This window comes from Dermacentor andersoni, chromosome 8, assembly GCF_023375885.2.
Source record: "Dermacentor andersoni chromosome 8, qqDerAnde1_hic_scaffold, whole genome shotgun sequence".
In the NCBI taxonomy this organism is placed as follows: Eukaryota; Metazoa; Arthropoda; class Arachnida; order Ixodida; family Ixodidae; genus Dermacentor; species Dermacentor andersoni.
In genome coordinates, this window is record NC_092821.1 from 92,315,986 (window position 1) to 92,334,362 (window position 18,377).

General features: G+C 45.7%; 1 protein-coding gene across 3 annotated transcripts in view; it reads left to right on the forward strand.

Moving 5' to 3' along the window:
• LOC126529356 (BTB/POZ domain-containing protein 6-A-like) overlaps window positions 1-18,377 on the forward strand; it is a 47,558-nt gene that overhangs the window by 15,824 nt on the left and 13,357 nt on the right. For all 3 annotated transcript variants that reach the window (XM_050176957.3, XM_055069788.2, XM_050176958.3), the window contains exon 3: window positions 291-511. In XM_050176957.3, coding sequence (XP_050032914.1) covers window positions 291-511 — 221 coding nt within the window. The remainder of the gene's footprint in view (window positions 1-290; window positions 512-18,377) is intronic.

The window sequence follows — 18,377 nt, forward strand, 5'->3', positions numbered from 1 at the left end:
GTTATGAAACTAAATCTAACATTCTGCAGGGTGTCACTGCAACAACCCAAAATCAAGCTGTAGAAAACTAAGCGGAACTGAGCTAGATGTCTTCCTGGAAAGGATAAACAGCTGTCAAGCAGCGAGCGAATACGCTGCTCTTCAGCGAAGTTTCGCGGCTGACGTCATACGCGAGAGGGCACTACTCAGACTTCTCGAGGTGATTGCTGCATCTATCGCTTCGAAATTAGGAGACGTCGCCGGCGTCATCTTTACTCCTCTCGTTTTCCTTTTCCTTTTTTTTTTTGCAGGTCTCGTTATCCAAGTCTCTCGAGTCCGGCGACCTTGCTGATGTGGAGTTCTATGTTGAATGCGGGCATTTCCCAGACCAGCGTGAAACCTTCAAGGCGCATAAGATGATCCTGGCTTTGCAGAGTGACGTGTTCAAGGCCATGTTTTATGGTGACTTCGCCAAGGAGGACCGCATAGTCATCACTGACTTGCACCCAGAGGGCGTCCGTGGCCTCTTGAGGTAATGTTCCCTCTTCTTTGTTGTACTTCTTTGCTTGAGAGCACAAGTCTACAAATCCAGATCCAGGGCCAAATCCGACCAGCGGACATCTTCTGATTGGCCCACTACTTACCGCTGCTCTCACCGCTTACTCACCGCGAGGCAGTCGCATAGTATGGGTACTATAACTTAAACCTATTCTAATCAGCTTCTATTCCATTTTCTTCTTTAACCTCCCACGATCTGTCAAGCAATTTCGGGGTAACGCCCGCTTCACCAGCTTGCCACGATACGTTGCGAAAACCGCGAAAACTTATTTTGCCTCATTTGGCCGAATAAAGGAAAACACTTCCTTAAGGTTCTACGCGAATTAGCCTTCTGCAATTGGTGGAAATGTTTTCGGTACACAACTTGTTCGTCTGTCGCGACATCACAAAACCGCGTAAGGCCACGACGTCACTAATTATGAATATATGCTGAACCAGACTTTTCGTAGAATCGCCGGGCACTCTAATCTAAATATGGACGATTTGGAAAACCGCTCGAGGCACTCTAATCTTCTTTTATGGCAAAAAAGGTACGGGCGATTCGGAAAACTGGGAAACGCCCTAGAAGATAGTAACAAAATTCTGCAAAGACCAACTAGGAGTATCAACAGTTGCAATTGCACGTGCACATCGCCTTGGACGATCTTCAAATGAGCGCACTCGACCAGTTATTATGAAAATTTTCAATGAAAAAGAAATCGAAACGGTGCTTAGAATGACCACAAGCTGAAAGATACTGACTTTGGCATTTCTCGTGATTACTCCGAGGCGGTTCACGATAAAAGACGTAAATTATAGCAGTTCTCAAAAACCACAAAGAAAGAAAAAAGCCGTGTAAGCCTTGTTTTTAACAAACTAAAAATTAACAAGGAAGTGAACGTATGGGACACTCAAGCAAATTGTGCGAAGATAGTTTCCCCGGTTGTGTCTCCAGTTTGACACGGCGCCAACCTTTCAACTTCACCTAAGCTTCCACAAACATTAACAAACAGTACAATTAGTATTGAGGACGGTTGTTGCTTTCTATACACCAACATTAGAAGCGTTATTTCTAAAAATGTCGCACCATCTTCAGTAATCGACTCAAAATCGGCAACAGTAATAGCATTAACTGAAACTTGGTTGAACGATGCTATTCCTAATGAAAACGTATTCGCATCGCATAACATATGCGATAGGAAAAATCGCCGAGATGGTGGTGTCCTCCTTGCAGTAAACACATTATATTGTAGTGCCAGTGGTTATTAGCACTTTTCTTGAATGCGTAATCGCTTGTTCTAAATTCAGCTCTAGTAACGTAATTGTTGGTGTCCTTTATAGCCCACCGGACCTCACTCATGGGTTCACAGCAGAATTTCATCTCATTTTTATCGAACTTACTCATCAGTTTCCACATTCTAATGTAATCATTTTTGGTGACTGGGGAATTCCGCAGACATAGCATGGTCCACGCAATCAACCTATAGCACACAGTCAGCCCCATGCGTTACTCCAGGGTTGTCTCGATTTCAGTCTAGCCCAGTTAATTTCAAGCCCGACACGATGTTCTGCGCACTCTTCTAATATTCTTGATTTGATCCTAATGAACAATCCAGATATATGTCCTGAAATAACTCGTATTAGTGGTCTATCCGATCATGATGTTTTAGCTGATCGCTCCGTTCCTTCACCTATCAAAAGGCAAATTATCAGCAAGCAGAATAGGTGTTAAAAAAGAGCTAACTTTGATCGTATTAACAATTCACTATCGCTTTTTCCTGTCGACTTTCTGAGAGATTATTTGTCGCGGACAATAGAAGAAAACTGGTTATTACTTTAAAACGCACTCACTAATCTCATGGATAAATGCATCCCGATCGTTTCAATAAAATCCGATAACACTGCTCCTTGGTTTTCGCAGAACCTTCGTCGCCTAAATAAAAAGAAAAAGAGATTATTCAGGTAAGCTGACCGAAATAAATAATCTGAATCGTGGCGTGGGTACAAAGCATGTGACACAGAGTACCAAAGTTTACTCAAAGCCACGCGCAGACAATTCTATAAACGGGACCTGTCATCGATGTTAACAGCTAAGCCTCGGCGCTTTTGGCGTGTCATTAATCCCAAGCATAATCCTGACATCGTCCTTACTGATCATGACGGCGCAGCGATAACTGACGCAGATTTTTCCCAACTACTGAGCGAAACATTTTCATCGGTATTCACGCGTGAATGTTTAAAACCGTTAGCCACCATGACTCGCACTGATTCGATTATGCAGGAAATAATTAACGATTCTGGAATTTATTCTCTCCTTACTAATCTTAAGATCTGATCCTCCGCTGACAATACTGGCTTAAATAAAACAATTCTAAAAAATAGAGCCCCAAGCATCTTCCCAATACTGTACGCCTTATTTTCACAATCACTATCAACAGGCGTTATCCCTCACGATTGGAAGGTGACTAAGGTGGTGCCATTCTTCAAGTCTGGGGATCGTTCTTCACCGCTTAACTATGGACAAATTTCTTTAACAAGTAACATTTATAAATTAGTCGAACATACTATACACTCACAGGTCATTAACTACCTTGAAGAACATAACCTTATATTTAAGCAACAGCACGCTTTTCGCACAGGCTATTCATGTGACACTCAGCTCGCTGCCTTTATTCACGACATACATTCATCAATACACACCTGAATTCAAGTAGACGCCGTATTCCTATAGTGTAAGCAAAGAAATCGGCGCCGTCACTGCCAGGCCCTGTTTTTCTCGGAAACCGAGGTGCCTCGAACACGTTGAGGAGACAATCCCGCAAGCGGCGGGCTGCATGCCTGCAGCCTCGCCGCCACCCCAGGTTCGACCCCCGTTCGCTGACCGCAGGCATCTCCCTCCGCCTCGAGCACCGCGTCTTACGACCCTGGCGGTGTACAGTAGCCTGTGTCGTAGAGAGAGTAAAATTGCGTTTCAAAGAAAAAGGTTGTGTGTCTGTTTGCTCCCCCAAGTTCGCGAGGCGCCCTTTTTGCGTGGGAGCCGCGTTTGGGCGAGTGTACGCCTGTGCCTTGCTTTGCGTCGCGTGTTTCTGGTCCGCAGTGGCACATTCGCGGGCCGCTGTCGACCAGAGCTAGTTTCGTAACCAAGTGCGCGGTTAGCTAGCTGAGTCCGCGGTAGAGAACTTTTTTGCTTTTTTTTACACTAGATAATTCAAAAGCATTCGACCATGGCCCTCATCGTCGACTTAGTCACAAGCTTACACAGCTGAACATCGGCTCTACTGTTGTCACATGGACAAGACTTTCTTTATAACAGGATGCAATTTGCATCGGTTAACAATCACAACTCATCTCTAGTCCCCGTAACATCTGGTGTACCACAGGGAAGTGTGCTTGGGCCTCTACTTTTTCTAATCTATATTAATGATCTACCAGACGGTATCAAATTCAATATCAGACTATTTGCTGATGACTGCGTGATATATCGTCATATTCACTCTAACTGTGATCATGACCTTCTTCAATCTGACCTAAACACTATAAACGTATGGTGTTCAACCTGGCTAATGCCCCTAAATCTTGCTTAAACTAAATTCACGTCTTACTAATCAGGCACCCCTAACTTCAACGTCTTACATCTTAAACGACAGTCTTATTGAACAAGTTTCCAGCTACAAATATCTTGGCGTACACCTAACCCATAACTTGACGTGGAATGGAGAGGAAGGCGAAGTGATTCTTTGATAGAACGCTTGTACTTTTGTCTCCGCTTTTTCGCTTTGTTTCCCTGCATTTCTGGGAGCTGCCGCTCCCTCCTTGCGGCAATGGATGAAGAAATCTCCGAGGACGTTCCTGATGTGCAACCATCAGGGCGGTTAGCGTCCAGGAAACGTGGAAGTGCGTCAAGCGATACAGACAGCGAGGCCACTGAGATATGTTCGGACAGCTACGACTCGTCGGACGATGACTTCCAGGTCGTGATGAGTAGATCAGGGAAAAGAAGACTACTGCAGGCATCTTCGTCGCCAAGTGCTTCTACCGTTAAGAGTGCACCGCTGCGCTGGCCGCACACTGTGCTCTTCATGCCCGTGGACCCAGCGACCAATTTGCGGCTCCTCAACAGGCAGGTCCTCTCTTCCTTACTCGAGAGAGTCGCACCAAATGAGATTAAAGACGTGCGAATAAACTCGCGGAAAAATGTCCTGGCAGTTGATGTGTTACATCGCAGCGCTCTAAAACACCTACGTAATATAACTGATATCGACAATGTAAAGGTGCGATCAGTGATCCCTACAGGCGGCGATGGTACTGCGGGCGTCATTTATGACGTCGACGTTGCCATTCCTAATGTCGACTTGCCAACGTTGATAAAGCCAACGACAGAAGGCAATTTCATTACAAGGATTTCCAGATTGGGAAACACACGCTGTGTGAAGATCTTGTTTGAAGGAGACAGCCTTCCTTCCCACGTCAAAGTAGGACATGTCCGCCATCCAGTACGACCATTCGCACCGAAGCCCCTCCAGTGTTTCAAGTGTTGCAAGATTGGCCACGTGAAGGGTGTCTGCGTGAACAACGTCGTGTGCCCGCGGTGCTTTGAGTCCCATTCAGAAGACGCCTGCAGCGCAGATGTTCTAAAGTGCCCTAACTGCAGTGGTCCTCACAAGGCCTCATCAAAGGACTGCCCGCGGATGCGGAAGGAATTCACGATTCTAAAACGCATGGTGCGGGACAATTCAACGCATCGAGAGGCTGCTACCGCTGTTCGGCGACGTCGGCATCGACACCGAAAACGTTCGCGAAATTCCGCAACTGCAGATAGGCACACGCCAGCTACAGTCAGGACTGCCGCATCACCACACTGCGCCACCAAGACAGATACAAGGAAAGCAAACAAAGCGGAGAGGCTTGCCCGTCCTGAAGAATGGCTTGAGCTACCGAGGGCACAACTCCCTGCTAAGTTACCTGAAAACGCACCGACTTCGACGGCTTCTACAACTGTTGAAGCGACGCTGGCTGATAATCTCCAGGTCATCAACATTCTGCGGTCGCTCATGAGTGCCATTCGCGTTATACTTACCAACATGAAGTCTTCGTCTGCGCAAAGCGCACTACAGGTGCTGGACACTTTGCGTCCAGTACTTGCAGCTCTTGGTTAAAATCATGGCTCTCCAGAAGCCGTCGTTTCGTGACGAAGTCCGAAACGCGTCGATATTTCAGTGGAACGCCACAGGACTACCTACCGTGCCCTGTGTAATCTTGGCGAAGAGGCTCGAAAAGTGCTCGTGCTCTTGTTCAACAGCTCCTGGCAGACAGGTACGGTTCCCCAGGAATGGAGGACCAGTCGCTTAATTCCACTGCTCAAGCCTAGCAAGTCGCCTGTAGACATTGCATCATACCGATTAATTGCACTTGCCAGTTGCATCGGAAAACTAATGGAGAGGATGGTTCTAGCATGGCTAGAATGGTACCTCGAGTATTACCAGGTATATCCAGATGCAGTGGCCGGTTTCAGGCGTGGCCGTTCTTCCATAGACAACGTTATCGACTTGGTGACGTACGTCGAGCACCAGAAGTCCTGAAAAAGATTATCTGCTGCCCTGTTTCTGGATGTTAAAGCAGCGTACGATAACGTAACGCACGAAGCGATTTTCAACGCGTTAGAGGCAGTAGGACTTGGCGGCAAAGTCTATTTATGGATAAGTAGCTATCTACATAAGAGATCCTTTTTCGTACTTACCGAGGATGGCCCGATCTCCCAGCATTACAGTAACCGTGGGGTGTCTCAGGGCGGAGTACTCAGCCCAACGCTCTTCAGTCTAGCACTCATTGGACTCACCGACATCCTGCCAGGCATCGTTAGGCTCTCCATCTATGCCGACGACATTTGCATTTGGACGTCGGCTGTGACGCGACTGCAGCTTCGCGCGCGGCTTCAAAAGTCAGCCACTTTAACATCATCCTACCTTCGAGAACAAGTACTTCGTATATCATACGAAAAGTGCGCAGCGGTGGCATTTACCAGGAAATCAATATCTCCATACGTGATATCCGTCGACAGACACATGATCTCGTACAGTACGAGTCACAGATTTTTGGGGGTGGTCCTTGACAAAAATCTCTCCTGGACCCCTCATGTGAATTACGTGAAAAAACGCCTGACAGGAATTTGCCATATGTTTAAGTTCCTTGCAGGAAAGACCTGGGGAGTGCCAATACACTCTATGCTGCAACTGTACAGGGTCCTCTTTATTGGATTCCTGCGGTACAGCCTACCGGTCATGTCCAACACCTGCAGAACTAACCTGAATATAATCCAAGCCCAAGCCCTCAAGATATGTATCGGTCTACCGCGGAGTGCGTCAACGACTGAAGTCATTGCAGTTGCTCAAGATTTCACTATTAGAACGCACATTAGCATTGAAACAATGTGTGTGCACATAAGACACTTCGCCCGGACCCCTACCCACCACCTAGCAAGTCTCCCAGTAGATAGGCCCCACACGACATTCAGTGCGACTGTCTTCGCGCACCGTGCCTCTTTCAGGTCAGGTTACACACCTGCGGCAAGGCCTTCCATTCCTCCATGGTGTATGCGCCGTACTCAAGTGAACCTTACAATCCCAGGACTTCAGAAAAAGTCGGACTTGCCATCATCAGCGCTCAAGCAACTAAATTTACTTCTCTTGTACGAGAAATACAGCGACTGCACACACGTCTACACTGATGGATCAACTACATCAACAAGTTTCGGCGGCGCTGTAGTTATACCAGCAATGAGAATAACCAAGCGGTTCAAGACTTCCCATGTCACTACGTCTACAGCTGCAGAGCTCGCGGCTCTCCGCGACGCGCTTCAAGTGATAAATGCTGAAAGTCCTAGAAAATGGGGAGTCTTCTGCGATTCAAGGCCGGCCTTGCAATGTGTGCAGTCATTTCTCCGACATGGAACTCACGATCAGCTCACGTGCGAAATCGCGGAACTTGGCCATCACTTAAGAGAAAAAGCCCATGATATCTCTTTTCAGTGGATACCAGGTCATTTCGGTATCATTGGAAATGATGACGCCGATAAGGCAGCTCAAACGTCAAACCAAGAAGACCGCTGCGTCCCCATTCCTCTCTCAAGGACCGACGCCGCGAGACAACTTGGCATTCTAGCACGCACGATCTCCTTAGCAGAGTGGAATACCATACATACAAGGCACACAAGACTGCACAGACTAAACCCGTCCCTTCAACTCAGACCTCCAGCCGGTCTTCACCGGCGTGAAGCGTCTCTTCTGTGTCGGGTATGGCTTGGAGTGGCCTTCACGAATGCCTACTCAGCACTAATTGGAATGGCTGATAGTTCTGCATGTGATGTTTGCGGATGCGAGGAGAACATTGACCACTTATTGTGCCATTGTCCTGAATTTCAAGCACAAAGACAGTATTTGTCCAACACATTGAGGAAACTAGATGATCGTCCTCTGAGTGAACAGACAATATTAGAGCACCATCCCGACCGATCATCGGCTCAGAAAGCAGTGAAGGCACTTTTGTGTTTTCTCAGAACTTCTGGTTTGCTCGAGCGACTTTAACTGAAGTGCTGCCCGTACACGTACCTACACCTTCTCTCTCCCTTCTTTCTCTTCCCCTTCTCCCATCCCCCAGTGTAGGGTAGCCAACCAGACTATTGACTGGTTAACATCCCTGCCTTCCTGTATTCTCTCTCTCTCTCTTGACGTGGAATAATCACATTAACCATATCCTCGCATCTGCAAACAGTTCGCTTGGTTTCCTTAAACATACCCTCAAACATGCTCCCGTACACTTACGCAAATTGGCATGCAAAACACTAATACGCCCTAAAATAGTGTACGCGTCAGCCGTATGGGATCCGCACCAGAGATACCAAATAACTGACTTAGAAGCCCTGAAGAACCGTGCTGTACGCTTCATCTTTTTAGGTTATTCACGAGAAACTAGTGTAACAGCATTAAAAAATCGCGCCGAGCTTGAAGCCTTGTCCCTTCGTCGTAATACATCTCGTCTAACACTATTCCATGAGTTTTACGCTCACGTATCTCTTCATAACCAGTTCATGTGTGAACCCTCAGCCATTTTTCCCTGTCAAGATCATTCTTGCAAAGCCAAATGCATCATGTGTCGTTCCTTCGCATTTGGTCAGTCATTTATACCTCGCACCGCGATAGAGTGGAATAATCTGCCATCACGCATTGTCCCGGAAACAAATGCCTCGAAATTTACAGACGCTCTACGCATGAACTTTTGATGCGAAAGGTGCATTGACATTTCCAAAGTCGTGCTTTAGACTTTCAATTCCAGAACTTTGTGGGTTTAATGTTATAAACATTTGACGCCAAAGGTGCATTGACTTCTCTAAATTCGTACATTAGACCATACGAGACAGACCAAATTAACTGCACTATCAGAGAAGCTGACAAAGCACGCAGCGAGGTCCGATGAGACGAAGCGTTCTGGTGGTTCATTTGTGCCGTTATGTCACAGAAAATATCATTTTTTTTTTCACCTGCGCCAAGGCATCCATGTCAAGATACTAATATCAGCAAAGGTAACTACGTTCTCGTTTATTTTTCAACTTTGACTTTTATTCACAAGGACAAATTGAGCCTCTCCATTTTTTTTTTGTTCTCGCTACCCTACCCGCGGGCTGCCAGAGCCAGCCAGAGCGTATGCGTGTTTCTCGTGTTGCCCCGACCACCACGCGGCGCACTTCAGTGCGCATTCGTTTTTCTCTATCCGAGTGGACTTTAGACTGGCAAAGATTTGGACGGTTTCTGGCTAGCAGATGAATGAAACAATGGTCGCTCGCCACAATGCGTTTGATTGAGCGCCACTTCTCCAAAAAGTCTTGTCTCGCTGGTGTAGGATACCGAGCAGCATGCGTATGGTTCTCTGTGGACCAAGCTTCTCACATTTTCTTCGATATTTTTTCAGCAGCCAAATTAGGTGCCCAAAGTAGGCATTCGAGTGTGGCCAATGTGCTTTCCTTTTGAGTTTTTTGTTATTTCCGCGCCCCCGCCCCACAAAACAAAAAAAAAAGACGTTGTTGCGGCCCAGTGAATTGTCTCATGGTGAAAGTTCAATTTCTCTGCTTCTTTTGCAGAAATTAATGGGCCACGGGAGGCTTCAGTTTCCGGATACTTTTATTATATTATTGCGATTGCAATGATATGGACACTCCAGGCTCATTCCTGCCGTCGCTGTCGCTTTCATGTTCCGTACAAAGTCCAAGGGCGATAACATCGTGACCGAGCGCCGCATGTTCTATGTGCAAGTGAAAGCGGGGGGGGGGGGGGGGGGTGAGGAAAGGATGGCATGCGTGAGCCGACGATGGTGGCTCAATCTGGTGTGCGCAAGGGAAAAAAAAGCGGGGGAGGAAGCGCGCCGCCTTCCGTCGCGCGCGATACAATCGGGGGGAGAACAAGGAGGGGGGGGGGGGGGCTTCGGATTCTGTGAATCTGTGATTGCGCAACATGTTTATTTGCCTTGTTTGACGCATTATATACAGTGACTTTTTGTTAGATCATCATCAGTATCATCAGCATATTTGATATCCACTGCAGGCGAAGGCCTATCCCTGCGACCTCTAAATACCCCTGTTCTGCGCCAACCGATTCCAACTAGCGGCGCGAATTTACAAATTTCATCGCCCCACCTAATCTACGGCCCCTGCCTCAACTGCACTTGCCTTCTCTTGGCACCTATTCTGTAACTCTAATGGTGCAAGGTTATCCAACCTACGCATTACATGACCTGCCCAGCTGAATTCTTTTCTCTTAATGTCAATTACAATATCGGCTATACCCGTTTGCTCTCTGATCCAAACCGCTCTCTTTCTGTCTCTTAAAGTTATGCCTATCATTCTTCGTTCCATCGCTCTTTGCGCAGCCCTTAACTTGTTCTCGAACTTTTCGTCAGTCTCAAAGTTTCTGCCCCATATGTCATCGCCGGTGAAATGCACTGATTGTACACCTCTCTTTTCAGTGATAATGGTAAGCTTCCAGTCAGGAGCTGACACTTTCTGCTGTATACTCTCCAACCCATTTTTATTCTTCCGTAAGTTTCCTTCTCGTGAGCAGGGTACCCAGTGAGTAATTGACTTAGGTAAACGTACTCCTTCAGACTCTAGAGGTTGACTGGCGATCCTAAACTCTTGTTTCCATGCCCGGCGATTCATCATTGTCTTCTGCATAATAATCTTGAACCCCACTCTTGCACTCTCTCTGGTAACTTCCTCAATCATTTGTTGTAACTTGTCTCCAGCATTGCAGAACAGGACAATGTCATCTGCAAACAGGCGGTTGCTGAGATATTCCCATTGGTCCTTACTCCTAAGTGTTCCAAGTTACATAGTTTGAATAGTTCTTACAAGCACGCAGTGAATAAGATGGGAGAGATTGTATTTCCTTGTCTAAGCCCTCTCTTTATAGGTATCTTCCTACTTTTCCTGTCGAGAGTTAAGGTAGCTGTGGAATCTCTGCATATATTTTCTAAGATATTTACGTAAGCGGCCTGTAGTCCTTGATTACGTAATGTCTATATGACTGCTGGCATCTCTACTTAACTAAATGCCTTTTCGTAATCTAGCTATGAAAGCAGTGTGGATCGGCTGATCGTACTCTGCATATTTCGTGACTATCTGATTAATGACATGGATGTGATTCATTGTAGAGTCGCCCTTACTGAAACTAACCTGTTGCCCTGGTAGATTGAAGTCTAGTGTTGTCCTTATGCTATTGGAAGTTACCTTGGTGAATATTTTATATAACACTGGGAGTAAGCTAATGGGCCGATAATTTTTTCAATTCTTTAACGTCACTCGTTTTGTGGATAAGTATAATGTTTACACTTTTAACGTTCTCTGGGACCATTGAAGTCGACAGACACTTCGTATAGAGAGCCCCCAGTTTTTCAAGCATTACGCCTCCTCCATCTTTGATTAAATCGACTGGTAGTCCATCTTCTCCTGCCGCTTTTCCCCGTTTCATGTCTTGCAAAGCGCTTCTAACTTCATCGCTAGTTATAAAAGGAACCTCTGTAACCTGCCCATTACTACTTCGAATGGAGGTATCGTGGCTGCTTTGGGTACTGTACAGGTCAATATAGAATTCCTCCACCGCTTTTACTATATCTTCGATGTTGCTGATGATACTACCATGCTTATCTTTCAGTGTATACATCTTGGTTTGTCCTATGCCAAGTTTCCTTCTCAGTGATTTCATGCTGCATCCATTTTTTACGGCTTCCTCAGTCTTTCGCACGTTCTAATTTCGAAGATCCCTTATTTTCTCCTTGTTGGTCAATTTTGAAAGTTCCGCGAATTCTGTCTTATCTGTTGAGTTGGGCAATTTCATTCTTTCTCGTTTCTTTATTAGGTCCTTTGTTATTTGGGAGAGCTTACCTACTGCTTGCCTTGGCGCCTTACCTCCCACTTCAATTGCTGCCTCTGAAGCCAGCCTAGCTATGTTTTCATTCGTTGCCTTTGTCATCTTCATCTCTCTCTTCGAAGGCTGCATATTTGTTTGCAAGTAGCAGTCTGAGTTGGTCTGCTTTTACCCTTACTTTGTCTAGGTTGGCCCGTTTCTTCTAGATCAATTTTATTCTTTCTCTTCAAATAGAGGCGAATGCTAGACCTCACCAACCTATGATCACTGCACTTTACTCTTCTTAACACTTTAACATGCTTCAATATGCTGCGATCGGTAGAAAGTATGAAATCTATTTCATTTATTGCTTCAGGGTTAGGGCTTTTGCAGGTCCAATTTCTGCTGCTACGCTTCCTGAAGGTGTTCATTATTCGCAGCTTATTCCTTTCCGCGAATTCAACCAGCATCTCTCCTCTAGCGTGCCTAGAATCGACGTCGTAGTTGCCAATTGCTTAGATATGTAGATTTGTTGGAGACTAATACGTATATTTAGACGTCTTGTTCCGAGATTTTGTGTATGCGTGCAGTGAGCTTTGTTTCCAGTGGCACTTTCTGTCCTTTATCAGGCTGTATCTTCGCATTTGTATGCTCATTTGTATCTTCCCATTCCTAATGTAGGAGGACGAGTCAAATGAAAGTGAGCCAACCCAACCCACGCGATAATGGTTCAGTTCATTATCTGCAAGACATGCGGGCAGCACCCAGGCATCTTTCATTTACGGTTAACATTTCATTGGGCACTGTGAAGCGTTGCAGCATACGGTTCAAAGAAGCACGCTAAAGTTGCAGACGATCCAAGACCAGGTCAAAGCCACCGTGCAATCATCCACAGCACAATTTCAAAGGTTGATGAACTGATTAGACAAGAACAGAGGATAAGCAGCAATGAACTGGCAAAGCATGTGAACATCAGTCACGGTTCGGTTCACACCATAATTCATGAACATCTCGGTTATTGGCTCTTGTGTGCGCAATGGCTGCTCAAGGTTTTAAATCACTGCCAGAAGACGGAGATGTTCGGCACTGCCTTGACTCATCTGATCCGGTATCACAATGAGTGTGACGACTTGTCTGCAACTGTGACTGGGGACGAATCATGGTGCTACTACTACGAGCCTGAAACACGACGGCCAACCTTACAGTGGAAACATTCGAATTCACCACCCCCAAAGAAAGCAAAGGCCATCATATCCGCCAGAAAGGTGTTGACCTTTCTTTTTTCAATCGTTAGGGCCCATTATTGATCGACTTTGCTAAACCTGGAGAGGTTATCAATCGTTTCCGATATTGTGAAACGCCGGACGTCTGCGTGCCGCAATCAAGAACAATCGACGTGGAAAAGATACTAATGGGGTCATCTTGCTCCACGACGATGCCCATCCCCACGTCGCTGTCGTGGGAAACGCTGCAATATCCACCACACAGGCCAGGCTTGTCGCCTTGCGACTTCCACATTTTGGGGCAATTGAACGAAAAATCAGCTCAAGGGAACCAGATTCATGTCGGACGATGAGGTGAAAGTTTTGAAGCAGAAACCCAAGGAATTTTTTTGAGACGGGAATGGCGGGACTGTCAGTGGGACAAAAGCCTAAAGGCTCATGGAGACTGCTTTTAAATAACATACCCCGTTAGTCATATATTCCCAGTGGACACTTCCATTTGGCTCGCCCTCGTATATATTGCAGAACTTCTGCTTTCTATATGTGCTCTCTGTTACGTCTATAATTTCGGTGCAATTACTCAGAATACACGACCGGTCACACCTGCTCCTGCGCAATACAGTGGGACAAAGGACATCATCATTTAGATTTTTCCCTGGCCGTTGCATATCTGCAAAAAAGAAAGCAAGGTTCTTGAATGACAAAGATACATTAAAATATCTGTCCTCAACTTATTCATTTCATGGCCCTTACATTTTTCATATCAGCGGCATGCACTCTTTTGCTGGTTTCGAATTGATATAGTTCTGAAGTTCCTGTGATATTTTCTTTACTTATTAAACAGACACAAAACAAGGAAGCATTGATATCAGTTATTTATAGCACTATTTTTGGGAAATACGAGTACATTCTTTTATGAAAAAATACATATTTTACTTCTCTTTGACAGTGCGTAGCGTTCGAGAATTCGTTTGGAGCATCCTTGCAATGGCAGTGCAGTTGTTCATGTATTTGATTCCTCGACAAATTCTATAAGGAGGAGGCCGGGCTGCAACGTGATCCCCCCCCCCCCTCCCTGAACGAAATTTCTGGCTACGCCACTGTCTGCGGAATGTGCGTGTATGTCTCAAGTTTTGTCAGCTAACAAATATAATTTTCATCACTTCGTGAGGAGTATTTATAGATCATTGAAGGTCTCTAATTGTTTAAAGTATATATTGGGAGGAATTCTTATTTTAAAGACAAGTCATGTGTGGGAAAGCAGTAAGGCAGACCAGCAATGCATCTGTTTTGTTTTTTTTTTTTGATCGCGCTTTATGTGCCGGAAGAATGTCGCCGCACCAACAAGCTTGGATAGAAAGCATAGCTCAATATAGATCTTCTGCGCCGAGCATATCCCCCCCCCCTCCCCACCCCGTGTTCAGCGCTTTGCAAGTCTTCATGCTTTTCGCTGTCAGGGTTTCTCATGCGTTACCTTCCTAGAGATGTTTCTGGAAACTCACCATGTTCAACCTTTGGCTCCTTAGAACCCAATGTATCCTATCTTTACCGCTAAAAAGTTAACTAAGCTCCAGAAAACGCTGTTAAAATACATTACTTCACATCGAACTAGTGCTGCAACCTCCAGAAGGCGTCGCCACCCTCTTTTGTTATTGCGCTTTTGCTAGCTTTCCAAGCGTCTTATCGTGGTAAGACTGATGTTTTCGATATTGTAGAAAGGTAACTTACTGATATAAAAGAAATCATTTTAAAAGCGAAGCTTTTCTTTGCGAACCTCGCCGGGTTTTCGTGAGCGTGGGTGCTTCGTGGCTGTTCTCTAGCCGAATAGGCCAACCAATTACAACGGAGGAAGCGCCCAACATCACCGCCGCTGGGTTCCTTGCACCACCACCAGATGGCGCTCGCCTCCGCGCATCCACAGACAGTGGATATACAGGGCCAGGAAACACCTCGAGTAACAGAATATAAATATCTTGGTATATGGATAAACGAAGGCAATAGATATATGGGAACACAGGAAAAAAAACAGTAACAGTAAAGGGGAAGAGAAATGCAGTCATAATGAAGCCATAATGGGGATACAATAGGTATGAGGTCCACTAAGGTACGTGGAAAGATGTAACAGTTCCAGTACTTACTTTTGGAAATGCGGTTGTTTGCTTTAAATCAGGGACACAATCAGGACTCGACGGAAACCAAAGGTCAGTGGGTCGCCTCGCATTGGGCGCTCACAGGAAGACTACAAATGAAGCTGTGCAGGGTGATATGGGCTGGACTAGTTTTGAAGTCAGGGAAGCTGGCAGTAAAATTGAGTATGAAGAACGGCTGACGAATATGGAAGAAAGTATTGGGCTGGGAGAGTGTTCAGCTTTCTGTACAGGAAAGACATTGATTCAAAGTGGAGGAAAAGAACTAGGAAGCTTACCAGCAAGTATGCGGCCTGTAGGGTGGGCAACACAGCAACAAAGAAGGTCAAGCGGAAAGTCAGAGAGGCTGAAATAATCACATTGGTGGCGGCAATGAAAAAGAAACCTGCCATGAGTAACTACTTAAGAGGAAAAAACGAAATCAGGAAAGAAACAATTTATGATAACTCAAAGGGAAGCTCAAACGGAAAATCAAAGGGACCGTTATCGGTGCTTAACCTTGTCACAACTGCTCCGACCATTTAAGCCCTTATCGCTCTTTAGCACCTTATCCATATGCGTCGAACCATCAACCGGGATGAGACCCATATAACCCCTTATCCCTACTAGTAATCCTGGTGAACTCATTGGATATTTACTTGTGTTGCGCGACGTGAGGCGCATGAGCCCCTCAGAGATCGGTGGCATTTCGGTCGGTGACGAAACGCCTCAACGGAAGGCTCAACACGCGACCACCGAACCACATCTGGCGTGTGGTGTGTTTGGCATTAATGTTTCGCAAAATAGGCATTTCCCTGTTTTCTATAATGCTCCTAGTCCGCTCCACATGTGGTCCTACACATGGTGTTTATTCCACCATCACCCAAACTTTCAACAAAGCCTTCATAGAAACTGTTCTTCGACACTTGCTTTGCACCGCCGGTGGAACGCATTCATATGGTTCACATACATTCACCTTCTGCAAGCGTGGGCGTTTAGTCCAGCAATCTACAAAACAATGACCAATCGTTTCAGCATGCGGACACAAACGGAAGTTCGTCCACAACGGGACGCAACAGCCCTTTAGTCCATCCAGGTATTGACAGCAAAAGTTGCCGATCGTAATTCAAAGAAAAGGTTTTCCAGTAATCTGTTTACGTTCGTTGTGTGTACGCTGCACAAGAAACAGCGCAGTACTGGAAGTCTTTTGTGGACGCTTGAACGTGCTTGCCTAACTTTTGAATGTGTTTCCAGTCACCTTAAATTTCTGTAGCACTTTGCGTTTCTTGTCTTGCTAAAAATTCAGCGCCCACGTGATAAAGAAAAATATGGCTGTTTAGCCCAGTGAGTAAGACACTGGGCTTCAGAGCTTGGGGTCGTAGGTTCGAAACTCATCACCGCCAAGAATTTTCTTTCGTAATTTATCTAGTCTATACATTAACTTTTTGATAACAACTTGTCTAACGTGACAGACGGACGGACGGGTTTCTTCGTTGGTTGGGCTTATAAATGTTTACGCATTTAAAAAGAACGATAAAGCTCGCCTTCGCGCATCTGCGGCGGCATTGCATTCGCATCTTCACATCGTCTGCATAAAGTCTTGCGTGTCACTTTGAGCAGACATTCAATAAAAACCAAACTGGTGTTTCGACTCTACGTACTGGCACAAAGCTTCGCTGTACATACACTCCAAGTCGTTGGATCTTCTCTATTTTTCTCTTGAGTGCTTTTAAGGGATCTTTTTAGGCATTGTGCATTTTCATTGAACGCCTTTCACGCCAACGCTTTAGCAAGCTGTGCCATGAATCCACTGCGTGTGGGCCGCTCTTCAATGAACTTCTAGCTAACTTGGGTCACTGAGTGTGCGGCAAGCATGTGGACAATTCTCAGCGTTCGCAGGCACCAGCACGCCACGCTGCTCGTCTCGGGGGCCATGCGCGGACTTCTCTGCAGTGCAAGCAGATGGCGCAGCGTCTCCAGAAAGAAGCGCGAGAGACGAGCCTGGTTTCTCAGCGTTCGCACGCACCGGCACGCCGTGCATATCGGAGGCAACGGGAAAGCTTCGCGGTGGCGGCGCTAGATGGCAGGCCGTGTTCTTGAGGAAGCGCGAAAGAGAAATCCCGCTGCAGCATACGCCTCATGCATAACTCGTTTCGACAGTGCCAAAAAGTTGGGCCGTTATATTGATTCAATGCTACACGCTTTACCGTCGACAGTAATCTTGAGATGGGTCCTGCCGCAATTTTTTGAACTACAGGTTGCGCAGACAAGCGGCCCTTCCACTTTCCAGCTTTTTTCTTTCTCTTTCGTTCTTTCTTTGGTTTATTCCACCCAAATTCGGTACAAAATTGCCTCGGAAGACACTGCTAAAGACTGAGGAAATGCCTGACTTCGACGCTCCACCCTGGCAGCAGAGCACCTACACCATACAGTGTATTTGGAGCAAAAGAAAAAGAAACGCTTAATAATCACATACTTATGCTGCATAGGTCAAAACAGAAAAACGAGTTGATTGGACATATATGTAATCGGTGTCCGCATGAGAGTGGTGACAATACTAAACAAAATTGTGAAAGGCACTTGTGGGACTATTACACAGCGGTAAAGTTGCATCATGTCACAGGAAAAAAAGTACGTCAAGAATTTTAGGCATCGTGAGGGCTTTCGGTCTCTTCAGCGAGCAGTTCTCTTGGTATATTTTTAAAATGTTTTAGATTAAGTTCCCCACTCCAGTAACTGTTGTATGGTTGGGTATTTATTTAGCATGTCTGGTATCTGTGAAGTTAATTGTTGTTCTCCGTAATTTATGCGTGATCGAGGTTTGTATATTAGTCTCCCGCGTGATTCGTACTGGGTTTGTTTCACATAATATGTATCCAATAAAAGTGATGCATCTATCCGATACTGACGTAGCATCTCCAAATACAGTTTGTGTCTGTATAACTGCTTGACAAGCAATATCTTGTAGGTTTTAAAATATGGTTGAGTGCAATCGTAGAGTAAACTGTTAAAAATTGTACGTATTGTGTGCTTTTCAAGAATTAGGAGGGAATAAAGGTTTGTGCCCGCCGTTGTTAGCCACACCAAGGAATAGTATGTTAGGTATGAGTGCACTAGAGCAT